This window comes from Castanea sativa, chromosome 11 (assembly GCF_040712315.1).
Source record: "Castanea sativa cultivar Marrone di Chiusa Pesio chromosome 11, ASM4071231v1".
In the NCBI taxonomy this organism is placed as follows: domain Eukaryota; kingdom Viridiplantae; phylum Streptophyta; class Magnoliopsida; order Fagales; family Fagaceae; genus Castanea; species Castanea sativa.
Genome location: NC_134023.1, coordinates 35,342,946 through 35,361,089, shown reverse-complemented (window position 1 = coordinate 35,361,089; position 18,144 = coordinate 35,342,946). Strand labels below are relative to the sequence as shown.

The following is an 18,144-nucleotide window of genomic DNA, read 5'->3' as shown; positions in this document are numbered from 1 at the left end:
AATCCAAATAGGAATTAAAACAGACCTGGACCAAGTCTCTTGGTTATAATTGGGCCCTACATGACCCGAGCCAGCTATAGTGCCCATGCACATGTAGGCCCGGGCATAGCTTATTAGACGAGTAAATAGTAAAAAGCGTGGTGGTGAAAACGTCAACGGAAAACGAAAACAGGGAATTAAAAACCAACACAAACGAAACCACTTCCAGTTCCTGTCTTCTGGGTTTGTTTGGCTTCTTTTATTCTCGTACTAGGTGCTACTGACTCTCAAGACTCTTGGCCTCATCACCTTTAATTATTTTTCTACTTTGAATCTCTCTCTCTCCCTCTCTCTCAAACCCTTAAACCCAACGCACTCTCCCACAAAAATTACTCACAAAGATACCAACTTCTTCGCTTACAAAGCCCAATACCACCCTCAATTCTGGTCTTACCTGCAACACGTAACGCAAGGTGAGTTTTTTATTTATTTATTTTTTAATGTGATTCCATTTTCTGTCTTTGAATTTCAGGAACTGGGTTCCATTTTGTTTTTTAAAATGATTTGTTTAACATTAAAAAAAAAAAGAGTCTTGAAAATTTTCATTTCGTTTAGGATTTTGGTGGGCAATTTCCCTCTTGTGGCTGTTAGTGTTGACTGTTGAAACTAACAATGTCTATTATGTGCCAGCATTTGGTTGTGTTTTCAATTCTTTCTAAAAGAGACTGGTTGCTTGAAGCAAAATTTGCCTTAACTTTTGTTTTTGTAAGGATTGTGAATAAAAAGGCAGAAAATTTTCCTCTATTATGTGTAAGCCTTTTGTAGTAAAATCACGAGTACCTTTAGCATTGTCCCATATGGAATTAGTTGTTTTATCAAATTTAGATTTTGTTCTAATTGGATACGTATAGAATCCAATATAATTTTTTATTTGGAATTGAATCCTCCTATCTGAATTTAGTATTAGAATTTTGGTTAAATCATGTCTCTACTCTACTTCTCATTTAAAAAGCTAAAAGTCTCACATGTTGGGCCCCATTTATCAAGGTGGTGTTTAGGGTCACACATGAGGGGGGAGTGTTAGAATTATGGTTAAATGATTAAATTCTTATGCTTTTGGGACATTCATAAGGGTACCAATATCAGTGATGAAGCACTTATGTCTGGGTTAAGCATCTAAGTAGTGCTTATTTCCCTGCTTTTAAAAAAAAAAAAAAAAAAATTTATCTTTGCCTTTCTGTAATAATTTCGTTCTTTGGCTATTCTCTTATTAAATTCCATATTTCAAAATGTTTTTCCTTGAATTATATTTTTTATTCAATGGTTTTCTTAAGAAAAAAAATATGTTGGTTTAGTAATGACTTTTAGAGGTACAAAATGCAGGATTTTTTAATTTTGCATCGGCACATGAGTCACTGTTTGTAGTCCTCCATAAGAGACCATAGACGTGCATGCACTGAATTCGCATGGATGTTGAAGGGGACAACAGGGAAAACCATGTGCATGGAAATTCTGAACATGATAATGGTGAAAAACAGAATTTAGCTGGGAATTCTACTGAGAGAGAAGTAATAAGTCAGGATGATGATGATGAGACTGCTACACCACAAGTGGGCATGGAGTTTGAATCGGAAGATGCTGGAAAGACTTTCTATGATGCATATGCTAGGCATGTGGGTTTTAGCACCCATGTTGGTCCATTCAGTCGTAATAAGCCTGATGGGCCAATTGTAACATGGGAGTTTGCATGTTCCAGAGAGATTTTCAAAAGGAAAAATATAGAAAGCTGCAATGCCATGATTAGGCTTGAGAGGAAGGATTCAAACAGTTGGGTCGTGACAAAATTTGTTGAGGACCATAACCATTCAATGGTTTCTCCTAGTAAAGTGCATTATCTTCGACCCCGTAGGCATTTTGCTGGTGCTACCAAGAGTGTGGTTGATACGTTGGATGCTACTGGTGATGTTTATGTTTCCATGGATGGCAATAGTGTAGCTTTTCAACCAAATCATGTAGTTAGGAGTGCCTCCCCTGTAGAACCAAATCACCCAATCCGAAGTGGTGGGCCTTTAAACTACATTAGGCCTTCTAGCAGAAAGAGGACCCTTGGTAGAGATGCTCAGAATCTTCTAAACTATTTCAAGAAGATGCAGTCTGAACACCCTGGCTTCTTTTACGCTATACAGCTTGATGATGATAACCGCATGACTAATGTCTTTTGGGCTGATGCAAGATCAAGAGCTGCTTATAATTACTTTGGTGATGCAGTAATTTTTGACACGATGTATAGACCAAATCAGTATCAGGTGCCATTTGCTCCCTTTACAGGTGTAAATCATCATGGTCAGATGGTGTTGTTTGGTTGTGCTCTACTTCTAGATGAGTCCGAGTCTTCCTTTACTTGGCTGTTCAAGACATGGCTATCAGCAATGAGTGATAGGCCTCCTGTTTCTATTACCACAGACCAAGATAGAGCCATACAAGCAGCAGTCTTGCAGGTTTTCCCAAATACGCGCCACTGTATTTGCAAATGGCACATATTAAGAGAAGGCCAAGAAAGGTTGGCTCATATATACCTTGCTCATCCTTCATTCTATGGAGAGCTGTATAGCTGCATCAACTTTTCTGAGACAATTAATGATTTTGAGTCGTCATGGGGCAGTCTCCTTGATAAATATGATCTGCGGAAGAATGAATGGCTTCAGGCAGTGTATAACGCTCGCAAACAGTGGGCCCCAGTATATTTTCGAGGAACTTTCTTTGCTGCACTTTCTTCAAACCAAGGTGTTAGCTCCTTTTTTGATGGTTATGTGAATCAGCAGACCACCATCCCTCTTTTCTTTAAACAATATGAAAGAGCTTTGGAACATTCATTAGAAAAAGAAATAGAAGCAGATTATGATACAATTTGCACCACACCAGTATTGAAGACACCATCACCAATGGAACAGCAAGCAGCAAATCTCTATACCAGAAAAGTTTTTACAAAGTTTCAGGAGGAATTAGTTGAAACTTTTGTGTACACTGCAAATAATATTGAGGGTGATGGGGTAGTTAGCAAGTATAGGGTTGCAAAATATGAGCATGATCACAAGGCATACATAGTCAATGTTGATGTTTCTGAGATGAAAGCAAATTGCAGCTGTCAGATGTTTGAATACTCTGGCATACTTTGTCGACATATATTGACTGTCTTCACTGTAACAAATGTTCTTACCCTTCCATCGCACTACATATTGAAGCGTTGGACAAGGAATGCCAAAGCAGGGGTTGGGTTAGATGAACAAAATTCGGATCCACAAGGTATCGAGACTCTCACCTTGCGCTTCAACAATTTATGTCGGGAAGCCATTAAATATGCCGAAGAAGGGTCAGTTGCTATAGAGACTTATAATGCAGCAATGAATGCTCTAAGGGAGGGTGAGAAAAAGATTGCTTCTGTGAAGAAAAATGTTGCTAAAGTTACACCTCTTATTTCTCAGGGTAGTGGCGATAGTCAAGATGACAATAACAAGAAAACCTCCATGTCATTTCCTGAAATGGCCCCATCATTATGGCCTTGGCAAGAAGCAATGCCACATCGCTTTAATCTTAATGATGTAGGAGTTCCTGGTGCAGATTTGAACCAGCCAAGCATGGCTCCTGTGTCTATTCACCGCGATGGTGCCACTTCTGATAACACTGTATGAATCATCTGAGATCTACAGAATTATTGTTGAACTTTTGAATGTACTTTGATGATGGCTAAATTTAAATGTCAATTATTTATTTAGGTGGTTCTGACTTGTTTCAAGTCCATGACTTGGGTGATAGAAAATAAGAATTCTACACCAGCTGGTAGAGTAGCTGTCATTAACTTAAAGGTATGCACCCCTTTTCAATAGATTCCATCAATTGTTTAGCTATCTATGCTACTTGTATTCTTCAATTTTCTTCTCCCTTTTCCTGTTTAATATTGAATATAGTGGGAGTTGGGATAGGTGACTTAGTTCTTAGGTTGGAACCTTACCAATAGAAGAAAAGATAGTGTAATATGATGAATTGAAAGGTGGAAATGAATGTATCCTGTTGTTTGGAATAGATCAGTCCTATCCCTGAGGACCTGTTTGATACTCTTGCAGTCTCCATTAAACCTTAAATATTCTAATGAAATAATTCACTGTCTTCATCTCTATGCTCCACATCCATAATAGCTGAGAAGGGTTTGTAAAATATGTTGCTATTAATGTTCTTATCTTTCTATTTGTAATTTTCTTTACATGTGCTGTAGTTGCAAGATTATGGAAAGAACCCTTCGGGAGAGACAGAGGTGCAATTTAGGCTAACAAGGATCACACTTGAGCCTATGTTGAGATCTATGGCCTACATCAGTCAGCAGCTATCAACACCAACCAATAGAGTTGCTGTTATCAATCTGAAGGTACGAAATCTCTTTTGTGTATATAAATTTTGTTATGTTGAGTTCTCTCATAACTCTGTTCTATTTTAATAAAAGCTCAGAATGTATGATAAGTACTATTTGAAGTTGCTTAGTTTTTTATTAACTTCTGCAATTTGCTTTAACAGTGCTAATGTACGTTGGAATTTTTTATTTTGGATAAGTAATAATATGAAATAGAGGAATACTTCATGTTCATGATGATGAACACAAAGTATCTTAAAGAATTACAGAAAATAGAATAGAGTTTTGTAACTCAAAAATAGAAGTACAATGTGTAAAGTCCTATGCATGAGACAAATAAAACTAGGTACGAATCAACAAGGACTTCAATTGATCTAGAGGTCTCTCAATGTCCTCAAATGTACATTTATTTCATTCCTTCCACACTATCCATATCAAACATGATGGAGTAAGATTCCAAATATTTGAATAGTGTTTCCCAAACCTATTTTTCCATTTAAATAATACGTTTGTTACTTTCAACAGGATCACTCACTGATTCCCAAACATCTTAAAAAACTTCACTCCACAAAGCACAAGCAACATCACAATGGAGCAATAAATGATCCACCATTTCATCATTACACTGACACATACAGCACCAACTGTCTAACAAGAAACCCCTCTTGATAAGAATATCATTAGTAAGAATCTTACCCCAAGCTAATGTCCACACAAAGGACACCCTCCTTGGAGCCTTGACACACCATATACTCTATCAAGGAAGTGAATTAACATTGGTACCATGAATAGCTTTGTAATAAGAGTGAACATCAAACTTACCACTCCCATTCAAACTCCATCTCATGCTATCACCCCCCACCCCCAACTCCCCACGGTACCTGTGAGTAAAGATGGTCTAGAAAGGAATTCATGGACTCCAACTCCCAATAATGAAAGCCTTTGTGAAACAGCAGAAATTGAGGCTTCCTTATCAGTTGAGCCCTTGAACGGGTCAGGGTACACATACTGATTAAAAAAAAAGTGTTCACTTCATTGATCATATCAAAATCTCACTTGTGTTCCATCACCTACCTCAAATGCCACATTCTGAAAGAAACTATCCCAAACCGCTCTGATACTCCTCTCCTCCAAAGACTACAACCATGCGTCCCTCTACCGGCTTTGGTACAACACTACAACATCCACCCCCTTTAGTTCATTGTGAATGTACAAGATATATATTATATAGACAGTGGTTACAAACCTATGTACCTGGAAGGCAGGTCACTGTGTTATGTAGAATGGGGATGTTAATGTGTTTCGGCACTCACCTTGTAATGTGGTGTGATATGAGTGTGCTTATTTTACTTTATATAGATTGTTTAATTAAAAGTTATAGCATTGTGAGGTGGTCTGCATTTAGAATAATTGAGGTGTTATTTGGTAGGGAGGATAAAAAAGTGAGAGGATAGAAAATGTAAGGAGTGAATAAAGAGATTAATATATTCCGTTATAAGTGTTTGGTGCATAAGGTAGTGTTCTTGAATATATATCCTTTTTACTTATATAAAAAAAAGTGTTTGGTGCATCAAGGATCAACATTAAGTCTATATATCTTTGCACTAGTGATGGATGAGTTCACTACATCAATTCAAGAGGAAGTCCTTTAGTGTTTGATTTTTGTAGATGAATGATTTTAGTGTATGAAATTAGATGTAGAGCTAACTTCAAGTTAGAAATTTGGTGAGACATTTAAGGATCTAAAGAATTTGGATTAAGTAGGAATAAAATAGAGTGCATGGAATGTAAATTTAGTGGAAGTATAAAGAGATATGAAGGGTTGTAAGACTAAATAGTCAAGAGTTATTTCAATAAAGCTTCTTATTTACCTATCAAAAAAAGACTCAATAGTCAAGAGATACCAAAGGCGGAGCTTTCGACATCTTGGATCAATAATTCTTAAAGATGGAGAGATTGAAGATGATGTGAATCATAGGATAGGGGACCCACAACCCACACAACACCGATCCAAAACGCCGACCCAAAACCCACATTGAAACCCATCCCAAATCTCACACCCACAACTCGATTAAGAGATTTGAAGGTCGGCGGTGAGGGCTGTGGATGTCGGTGGCGAGGGCTGGAGCATGAGGCGGTGAGATCGGCGGCGAGTTGTGGAGAATGAGGCGGCGAGATCAACGGCGAGGACTGGCGAGATCGGCGGCGAGGATTGGAAAGTGAGGCGGTGGGATCGGTGGCAACTTTCTTGAGAGTGATCTTGAGCAACTTTCTTGAGCAGGGAGGAGAGGGAAGAGATAGAGAGTGACAGAGAGAGAAGAAATGAGATAGAGTCGACGGAGAGAGAGATATCAGTGGAAGAGGAGAGGGAAAAACGCAATAAAATAATAATATCCCATTTTGCAATTGTTGTCCGTACCGTGCCATTTTGCAACAGTACTGTAGCAATGTGGCATAATTTTTGAGATTTTCAACATCTGATAAAGCTCCGTTTTTGTGTTTGGTGTGCCAAATGTGCCAAATATTTGGCACATCTGCTGCGGATGCTCTAAAGATGGATAAATGGAAAAACTAAGAGCCTTGTAGTTCAACTGGTTGGTATCTCCTAAAGTGTTCATGACATCTAGGGTTCAAATCCCTCTCCCTTTTGTTGTAACTATTAAATGATAAAAAAAAGAGATGGATAAACGGAAAAACATGGAAAGATAGGATCAAAATGAGGAAATTCTCTTAAAGATAGCGGTGGCCCCCTATTGATGAAAACATGAGAGATAAGTTGCTTAAGATGATTTGTTCATGTTTAGAAGAGAGCAATTAATGATTAATGCATCGGTGAGAAAGAGTGAGTTGATTCAAATTAAGAGAAAATGGTAGAGAAAGACCCAAAATATTACTTCTTGTAGTATAAAATGGCATGTCAGTTAAGAAATAACAGAGTGTGGCCTTAGATAGAATAGAGTGGCGGAAAACAATAATGTGGTTGATCATGACTAATCTTATAGCTCAACTAAGTTGGTATCTCCTGTCTCCTGGTGTGTCCATGAAATCTAGGGTTCAAATCCCCCCTTCTCTCGTTGTAACTATTAAATGATAATTTTTTTTAAAAAGAGAGAGATTGATAAATGGAAAAACATGGAAAGATAGGATTCAAAATGAAAAAGTTCTCTTAAAATTAGGGGTGGCCCCTATTGATGAGAACATGAGAGATAACTAGCTTGAGATGATGTGACCATGTTCAGAAGAGAGCAATTAAGGATAAATGCTTTGGTAAAAAGGAGTGAGTTGATTCAAATTAAGGAAAGAGAAAATGGTAGAGAAAGACCCAAAGTATTACTTGTAGTAAAAAATGACATGTCAGTTAAGAAATAATAGAGAGTATGGCCTTAAGATAGAATAGAGTGGTGGAAAACAATAAATGTGGTTGGTCATGACTGATTTGTTGAGGATCTATAACTGGCCCTAGAAAATTTGAGATAAGGCGTGGTTGCCCTTGTCTAAGTTTTTGGTAGTAGGGATACAATAGTGGGGAGAAAATGAAGACTATGGTTTTTTTTTTGATAACGTAGGGAGCTTTTCTAAAGAAGAACTCTATGGGACAATTAACCCCACTTGCTAGAACTAGATGCTAGGTAATCCAGGGGTAGTCACCCTAATGGGCTAAGCGATAAGCATGTTGTATTAAATTCCTATTATATCCTCGTATTGAATTGTTTTTAATAAACTAGAGGGATAAGATTATCAAATTACTATTTTAAGACATTTTATCTTGTACTTTCCTCCCTTTTTTGGAAGATTTTGTGATGATTCGGTATTTGGAGAGGAGGGGATTTGAACCTTAGACGTCTTTATTAGAGATTTTAAGAGGTGCCAGTTGACATACAAGGTTCTTGACCTCTTTTTAGGAAAATTAAAATTGTGAGACTAGATTGAAATAATCATCTCTCCTTCTTCTTTCCTTCTAATTTTCTACCCTACTAAACAAGAGAAAATGTCAATAGATTCAATACATCTTTACTTATCAAAAAAAGAGAAAGAAAAAAGATTCAATACATCTTCCATTTTCTCTCCACCCTTTTCTACCCTTTCATTTTTCCTTCCAACCAAACTCACTCGTAGAGATGTATCCTCTTTTTACCTAGGCACTTTAAATTTTACTATATATACTTACTAAATGCTGCCTTTCAATCAACACAAAGAAGGTTTAAGAAAAATTTTGGGTGGCCATAATTATTTTTTTGGAATGAAAGTGTAATACATTTTGGTAAGATGATCCTTGTCTGGCCTGCAGATCGCAACTTGCTGGTGTGTGTGTATATACACATATATAAAATTTTATTGAAAAAGTAAATAAGTAAATAATATTTTTTGAAAAAGACTACTTCATGCATGGAAGTGTATGCAAAGGAGTTTAAAGAGTTACAAAAGGTTATGTACACAGTGATTTTTAAAACTTAGCAATGGAGTTACTATTAGTAAAACTCCAGGTCCAAGACCAATCAAACAAATTTATAAATTGTGTTCTTAAAATTTCCATATCCTCAAAAGTACGATGATTATGTTCCCACCAAAATGTATGCATCAAACATAGTGGGACCAAGTTTCAAATGTAGAAGATTGCTTGCCTACCCAATCCCACCAACCAAACAAAAGGTTAGTGACGTTTTCTAATAGTACCCACTGAAACCCAAAGGAATGGAAAATGAAACTCCACAACTCATATGCAACACTATAATGTAACAGAAGATGCACCACTATCTCCCTACTAAAGCGGCGCATACATCACCACCCTACTAGTGAGTAACCTCTTGTAATGAGATTAACACTAGTAAGGATCTTCCCCTATGCTACCGTCCAAACGATGAAAGACCCTCGTTGGGCCTTGACACGCCAAATACTCTTCAAGTTGAAAATCTTGGCATAAGGGCCCCTTAAGGCATTGGAGTGAACATCAAATTCCCATTCCCTTTCAATCTCCATCCCAATTGATCTCTACCCTCACGGTGAGGGATATTAGAATAAAGAAGATTGAAAAAGGAGGTTACCACCTCTATCTCCCAATCATTAAAGTATCTCAAAGATTATGTCCCAACTCCTCTATTCCCCTTCATTTTGTTTCCCTAACAAGGAACCAACCGAAGCATCTTTAGCCACGCAGCAATCATACAGGTCTAGAAAGACCATCCTCAATGGTTGGTCACCACACCTGACCAACCACCTATCATGCCAAAACTGAACTTGGTTGCCTTCACCTACATCAAAGCGAATATACTGTAGGAACCCATCCCATCCCAGGTTAATACCTTTCCTTAAGCCACAACTATGTGTTCCTCGAACACTCTTCATGCACCAACCTCCCCACTCCATATTTCACATACTTCACTCCTCCACGACCATATTTCCTCAATCTTAAAGTGCCATTACCATTTACTCAACAGAGCTTGGTTAAATGTTACCAACTTCTTAATTCCCAATCCACAATTAGCAATTGGAGTGCACACTATATCCCACCCTACCAAAGGATGTTTCACCTCATCACCCACAGCACCCCAAAGAAAGTCTCTCTGCAATTTCTCAATCCTGTTTGCTACTCAAACAGGAATAGTAAACAGGGAGAGATAATAAGTAGGTAGACTCGATAGTGTACTTTTTAATAATGGTATTTATCCGCCTTCTAACAACTACAATTTCTTCCAACCTGATAATTTGTGTTCTATCTTCTCTATAAAAGGATTCCATAGTGACTTGGCCTTGAAGGATACCCCCAAAGGCATACCAAGGTAGGTGAGGCTAACGGCAAACACCAAAGGATATCTGCAAATTCTGACATATTCCATACCTCACCGACAGGCCTTTTTACTCTTACTTAGGTTTACCTTAAGTAGGTCATAGGCAGACAACTCCCTAAAGTAGTAGTTAACTCTGGTACCACACTGACATATAGGGAGTAGTAGAGCCTTATGAGCTAATGGTTTTTTTGTGCTTTTATATCATTAATGTTATCACAGGCAAGAATATGTTCATTCTTGTTTAGTGGTTTGCTTCAAACAATGAAATTGATGAAAGGATAATTTGGTGAATTTCACTTTCAGTGATGGTGTGGCCCTTTCCTGTAATATGCTTTTCTAGCAAACCAGTGAAGACCAACAAATGATGACTTGCCATTTATATGCATTGTCCCCACAATGGCACTCATATAATGTCATATAGTACTGTTAACAACCATAGCAATAATCATAATCTAAATAGTTTTGGTTAGTAAACATCCTCTAGAAGGTTGTTGCATTATCATGTGTTTGAGGGATTGCTTATGCATGTGTTTCACCATGGAAATGTGGTATTCTACACTGCCTTGCTTGATTGTGATTTATCTTTTCTTCTAATCTATAATTATGATTATTAGTTTTATTTTGGACATTGTAACATGCTGTGAATCTGAGGAACTAAACTGCATTGGTTACTTGCAGATATGGGTATTTGCTGTTTTCCTTTGAATAAGGAAACAGCCATTTTTATATTCAACAATATTGGCTTGTATGTATCATTTATATGCACAACACGTAATTTTTCTTATAGGTATGAATAATTTTATTGAAAAGAGACTACTTCATGGAAAAAATAGCGTAAAGAATTACAACATGAAAGAAAATATCTAATATGAATGAACTCTATGAAAGATGGAATGGAATTGCAATCTGTAAGACTTGAAGCAAATGACCACTCATAAAGAGAACTAAGAAGGATGCTAGTAATTGAGTTGACATGTACTCCACATCTTTGAAAGTTTGCTGATTTCTTTCCCCCCATATAGTCCACAACAAACATAGAGGAACAAGGTTCCAGATTCTTGAAAAACGATTAGATCCCCCAATCCGCCATTCACATACTAAATCAAGAACTTTCTCCGGTAATACCCACTGAATCCCAAACGTCTTAAAAACATGACTCCACAACTCAGAAGCCACACTACAATGTATTAAAAGGTGGTCCACAGCCTCCCCATTGCAACTGCACATATAACACCAACTTACCATTGAATAACCCCTCTTGATAAGGTTATCACATGTAAGAATTTTACTCCATGCCGCTGTCCACACCAAAAAAGAACTCTGTCTGAGGGTCAGAGGGCCTTAACCCTCCATATGGCTTTCCAAGGGAAAGACATAGGGGGTGAAACCCTTAAAGTCTCATAAAAAAGAACAAACAGTAAAATCCCCACGTAAAGTCTCCATATGCACAAACGTAATTATTCTACAATGGACATACTAGGCTTCAGAACTTCCTGTGAAATTTTCACATCCTTGTCATTTTTGGAAAACATTAATAAGAACATGGAGAATTACCTCCCATGCTTTTGAAATTGTCCATTTGGGGAGAGATTGGAGTTATTTCAAAGACTGGGCAGTTCAATTTCTAAATTTGTGGCTGTTTCAGAGGTTTCTGCAGATTGTAAAATCAGTAGAAGACTTTGTAATCAACATCATCTCCACATTTTTAGAAACTTTTCAAATTTCAATAGAATTTAATGCCACTTCTTTGTGTTCAATCTAGATTTCATGTTGATAGAGAGTAGAGACAATAGTTCAATCAACATGGACCATAAATTTGACTGATGTGCCAAATTTCCTAACCTTGAGCGAGCCATTTCATGGAATGGAACTTTATTGCTCCGCAGTTTGTTTGTGTGGTCTCAGGTTTGGGATTTTACCCATTGTACCTCTGTTTTAGAATTCCATGATTCTCTCAGAGTTTATTTGTAATTTTTCACTCTTTGTGTTCATCATCTTGAACATGAAGTGTCTTTATTTTCAATAAAATTTTCTACTTATCAAAGAAAATAAATGGAACATGTCAAATTCTGGAGAATTAGGATACAAGAAACATACATTCCTGGCTTGTCACGAGGCATATACATTGACAAGGATAGCACACAGGAAATATAAGGAATGTGAACTTGGACAATCCTTGAGGAGCGCTGCACCCAGCAGCACATGTTTCTCTTGGTAATCCTGCAAAATCAGATGTAAAGGGTAGAACTCTCTACTCTCCCTCTCTTCCATATTTTTGAGAGGGGAAAGTTAACATAGTAACAAATCCTAGTTTTTTTTTAAGATAAATAAATCCTATATATCTTTTATAGACCAATAAGTACTCTTAGAATTCCTTTCCAAAAATTTCAAGTATAGATACACCACTATGGACAAAATTTTGAAAGCATTATGCAACAAGATAAAATGTAATTAGGTGAAGTAAGTTGGGTTAATTTGGAAATAGAGAATTCTTTTGTTAAATAAATTCATTAAATTGTGTATTATAAATGAAGCTTTTAACTTTAAAGTAAGAACTTTTTCCTTGGTTATTAGGCTGAATAAAATTTTGATTTTATTCTTAATAAAATATGTTAATGTTTCAAATATATTTAATAATTTAATTGTCATTAATAGGCTAATAAAAAAACTTATAAAATTAATAATTTTCACAATAATATGTTTAGTTAAGTATTAGAGATTAGGGTTATAGACATTTTTGCAAGTTATATAGGTGGCCTTAAAGGTGTTCACACTCTTTAGAGCGTATGCATACCTAATGAAGCTATATAGGTGGCCTTAGTTAGTAGCTTGGTCTGTATCATGTAATTACAAGATCAAATTCTTCTTTTTAAAAATATTTTTTGCTAATGGCAAGATTGAAATATCAGTTTCACCTTTTCCGCATTTTTCCTAAGCATAATTTTAGACCTAAAACCTGGGAGCACACGTGCGTAAACTGGCATCATGTCTGTGTTCAATACGTGTTGGACATGGATACCGTGCTAACACAATTACGTCTGTGTCTAGTACGTGTTGAATAAAAAATGTATTTTTAACTGGGGCATGGCTTGGACATGGTCTGGACACGGGAGAATTTAAAAAAAAAAAAAAAAAAGAAAGAAAAGAAGAGATTTTTTACAACCAAGCACAATCTGAAACATCAATTAGGCTTTGAATTTCTAAAATTTCGATCAATCTCTCTCTTTATTGCTCTGAAATCTCAGAGATTTCTTACTCATAAAAAAAAAAAAAAATCTCAGAGATTTCTCATCTCTCATGCTGATCTGCAATTCGCCTTCACTGAACCTGCCTCATTGGTGCTGCTCTGTCAGGTATGGCAGTGCTCTTCCTCTGCTTCAGTATCGGTGTGCAACTCTTGGAACCCTCTCAACCAGATCAGGTCTTTTTTATTATTTTTTATTTTAAGATCTGGTCCATTATAGCACTACCCCTAGGTCCCTAACGCCCTAACTACACTACAACGCATGTTTTCCATTTACTGAATCATTTTTTGGCCCTGTGAAGATTAACAGTTTTATAATATTAACATTTGTAAAACTAAAAGTGGTCCATTTAACGGTGTAATTTTTTTTTTTTAAATTATGGGAATCCATGTATATTATAATTTATTATTGTTTGAGAATGTTTCAAAGATTTTTATAGATATTACTTATCTCTAAATTTAAAATAAATATAAAATATTCCTCAAAATATATAAAATACACCTATATATATATAATTTAATTTCCGTGTCCTTGCCGTTTTGTGCCCTAATTTTTTGAGAATTGCCTTGTCTCCTTGTCTCGTGTTATGTGATGTCCCGTGTCGTATCAGTGTCCGTGCTACATAGCCTAAGACCTACTCAAGCCAGCCCACTCTTAAATCAACGCTAGTTGCAAGCTCACTTGATGTAATTGCTAAATTGGAATATTGGATTCCACCAAAGGCGCACTTGAAATGAGATCTCCAAGTGGATGTTATTTTTTGTGTACTTGTATAAAAATGATCTTGTATTTGATTTCAGCAGTCTAAATGTAGGTTTCTTAGTCTGAGTAATTAATGAATGCTTTTGCATCTTACCTAATAGAACATCCCATGGTTTTGATAATAGATCTGTAGCATCTCAATGTAAATTATTGTTCAGTATGTCATTTTAAAAGTACTGTTGACTTTTATTTACCCTAGTTCTTAAAAGCAGTTTCACCTTATTATGTTCTGTATGATCTTTTATTGGTTTTTACCTGTCTTTATTTATTTTAATTGGTAAGTTACACATTGGTGGGTCTTGAACACATGATTCCACCCTCCACCTTGCTTTTACAATAGGAGGTGCTATGTGAGCTAGTGCTCATTGTGTTTTTTTACTTCATAATTTTTCAATCATTTCTATTTTCATAATCTGGTTACATTGCTTTGAGGAAGTCCATTCTATCTCAGACTAGGACAAATAGTTGATTTGGACTGAACTAGATATTGTTTAGCAAGACCCTTGAGAATTACATGGATATGATCTTTCAAACACCAGGGCTGTATTGAATTTAGCATTTATAATATATGCATTTCAGAAAGTGCAAGAGTATATAAGATTAGATTTTATTATTATATTATTATTATTTTTAGAATAGTTGCACGACTTTCTAGTGTTAAGTAGTATAAGAATCTGTTTTTGTGTTTGATCAGCTCCAAGATACAAAGACAACTTCTGGTGAAACAGAGGTGAAATTTCAAGTGTCCAGAGATACACTCGGTTCCATGCTAAGATCAATGGCCTATATCCGTGAGCAGCTTTGAAAGCAGTAAGCATTCTCTTTTCAGTACTCTTAATTGTTAAATATTGTCATAATTGTACAAGTAATTACGATGTTCATTCTTATCTTGCTATTTTCCGAGGAGCAGTTCTATTTAGTTCATATGACGAATTGGAGTTTGTCTGTGGCTTAATCAATTCTGGCATGCCCTAGTGTACATGAACCAAAACAATTAGAAAAAGACAACGAATTCCAGAGGATGCATCATATCTGATATTTGGGATGACTAGATGGACACTTTTTGATAAAATTTACTTAGTAGCTGTGGTTTTAACTGACAACACTCTTGACCACTCAATTCTCTAATTAGTGCCCTTACACATCAGTTTATTGTAAATTTGATATTCTACATGGAGCAAGTACACTGCATTATAATCATTGCAGTTATCAATATTATTTTCCATCACTTGCTTTTGAATTGTTTTTAGTCCATGTTAATGTTATGGTTTCATGTTTGTTAATGAGGATAATTTCCTTTGAAAGATCACTATATCCAGCAAGATTCTTGTGCAGAAATTTTATTTATGAAAGATCATTTATAAAAAGTTCAAAAGTAATTATGCCAATGACCTTTGGGTAAAATGGCACTTCAAATCTGCATAAGAATGGTATTTGGTGAGGTCACAGATTTATGTCCCCTGGAGTGCATGAGTTAATTACTGACAAGAAAGTTCAAAAGCAGTAGGTGAGATGCTAATCAAAAAGTTCAAGCTTGGCTTTTCTTTTCTTCTATGTTCTGTCCCAAAAGAAAACAGAGAGAAGAGCAGTTACTTTAACAGGTCATTAGCAGGCCTGACCCAATCCCAACCATCCAAGGTGTACTGGTAGTTCCATTTTGATATTCCAACACATAAGTTAATATAGTCTTAAAAGTTAAAACTCTTATGAGCAAGTGGTAACACCAGCATTGGATCTTAAATTTTTTATATAATAATGATAGGGTTACATTAAGAAAGTGGGCTTTGATAAGTAGTGTAAAAGATTCTGCAAGATCATGGATGAGCTGTCCAGAAAAACTAAATAGGGATATGCCACTTCACCATTTTTTCATTTTTCATTTAGAATCCCTTTCTAAATTTGAATTACTTATTGAGCCAGTGTGAAGCAGCTGCAGGGCTGAATTGCTACGCATGTATATGACCAGAATATTCAAGTTAGCCATGATTTATTTATTTATTTATTAGCAAGTAAATACTCATTCTATTAAGAAGAGCAGACAGCTCTAGTACACAGGACATATACCTGAGCTACTCAGAAAAATCACAGTATCTAGGCCTTGTAACTTTCAAACCAGGTTTTGGCTTGGTTAATCCTGGTTAACTTGGTATGCTCAGCAGGCCGGTGCAGTTGTATGGTCTTCTGCACCCATAATTGGGATGCTTGAATTGTTGTGAATTCTCTTGAAGCTTATCTTTTCTTCTCTCTTGCTTGGCCAAAAATATTATGCTTGTTGCGTATATGCAAAGTCCACTCATCAATATGCTTTTTCTTTGGGCCTTTCTATACAAGTCATACCTGGTTAGATGATTAATGTTGTGCCATGATTTGATGTTTAATACAGAGCTTCATTCTAATGGCGGCAAAGTCTTCACAGATGAGTTATTATGGGCTATAAGTTCCCTTGAGACCAATAACTGAATCAGACCTATCATTCTTTGGAAAAGCAGTAGCATTAGAGGCATTGTAGGTGTGTTCTGGTTAATAACATCATGTACCATGTTAATACCCTGTTAATGTCCCATTGACAGATTTGGTCTAGTTGTAGTTAGTTTTGTTAGATCTATTCAATTCTCCACATTCAGCTTTTTTAGTATATTAGTTAGGTTTGGTGACTTATATCTCTAACTTGAAGATACTACATCATGTCCATGTAACCCTGTGTTAGAAACTTCTGTACATGAAAGTTGTGAACGTTCAGATCTTTACCTAATGAGCAATTACAGATATCGTGTATTCCGGCTTTTGGAGATTGTGACATGTTCTTCTAATTGTATCTTGTGATGCTTAATGATGTTTTTCTGATTTAGCAAGTATGTTTTTTCGTTGAGCCAACAGAAGTGAACTACTGCATATCATATATACATGGTGATTTCATTCATCTACAAAAGCCTCAAAAACCTCTAGGTAATTAGATGCATAGTCTTGCAAATCTGCAACAATGTCAATTCTTTGATTCCATTTTTCTCAAATATATAGAAAGTCAATGAGCTGTAGCTCAACTGCTCAAGTGATACTTCCTCCCCTTATAAGTTCTCTAGGTGGAGGGTGAAGTCGAGGGTTCAAAACCTATTCGATGTTTGTGTAACTTACCAATAAAAAAAGGGAAAAAAAAAAAAAAAACCCCCCCTTAAGGATGGGGATCTGCAAACTTTAATCAAAATTATTCTAATGATATTCTCAAAATTTAAACAGAATTGTGGGAGCTTATAGAAGTGTACCTCATAGTCAACAATTTATCAGTGTAAAAGATGCATATGATTAAAATCATCACCAGACCCATATGTAGAATTTCCTAGCATACGGAGTCTTCAATATTTACGAGTAAAGAACGATTTATTGGTAAAGCTAAATTCAATAGATGACAGTTCAATCCTATCACAAAAAATGCCTACCAAAACAAAATTTGATTCCATAAAATTGATTTTTCTTACAGCATTTTCGTTAATTTCTGTTAAAATAAAGTAGCCTCTACAAAGTCGGTGTTTTGGCAAATTATAGAACCGTTTTGGTTCCTACACAATTTGAACAAAAAATATAACCAATTCAAAATTGAACTTTTTAATTTTATTTTTTCTAGAATTAGGTTAGGAAATCTAATTAGATTTTAAATTGGATTTTAATTAGAGTTTAATTTTGTATCAAGTATCCTATCTAAGTTTTTTTTTTTTTTCATAAATTTTTGTGCTAAGTGAATTAAGTAAATGTAGAAAACGAAGATTCTAATATAAATAAATTGTAAAAAAACCCTAATCGTATATTTAACTTAATATAAAATTAGAAGAAGAGAGAGTTTGTATGATTTTACTTTTAAGAGCCATTTTTTTGTGTAACTAAAATTAATTCAAATTTATAAGTCATTTATATAATACTATAAATATTTGCAGTTTGTTATCTCCTCCGTCCCAATTTGTTTGTCCTGTTTCAAAAA

At 35.7% G+C, this 18,144-nt stretch overlaps 1 protein-coding gene across 2 annotated transcripts; it reads left to right on the top strand.

Moving 5' to 3' along the window:
- Positions 1-177: 177 nt before the first annotated feature.
- Positions 178-17,004, top strand: LOC142617581 (protein FAR1-RELATED SEQUENCE 3-like). 2 transcript variants are annotated; one of them, XM_075790482.1, is made up of 6 exons: positions 178-452; positions 1,363-3,662; positions 3,753-3,842; positions 4,250-4,399; positions 14,869-14,984; positions 16,558-17,004. In XM_075790482.1, exons 2-5 carry the CDS (start codon positions 1,446-1,448, stop codon positions 14,977-14,979), a joined length of 2,568 nt encoding a protein of 855 aa, XP_075646597.1. In that variant the 5' UTR covers positions 178-452; positions 1,363-1,445; the 3' UTR covers positions 14,980-14,984; positions 16,558-17,004. The 2 variants fall into 2 exon arrangements, with proteins under 2 accessions (XP_075646597.1, XP_075646598.1); XM_075790483.1 differs by lacking the exon at positions 16,558-17,004 and adding an exon at positions 15,085-15,222.
- The last annotated feature ends 1,140 nt before the right edge of the window (positions 17,005-18,144 follow it).

Coding starts and splice junctions, on each gene's coding strand:
- LOC142617581 (XM_075790482.1), top strand. CDS start 1,446: ATGGATGTTGAAGGGGACAACAGGGAAAACCATGTGCATGGAAATTCT. Junction 3,663..3,752: donor GTGCCACTTCTGATAACACT/GTATGAATCATC, acceptor TTATTTATTTAG/GTGGTTCTGACTTGTTTCAA. Junction 4,400..14,868: donor TTGCTGTTATCAATCTGAAG/GTACGAAATCTC, acceptor GTGTTTGATCAG/CTCCAAGATACAAAGACAAC.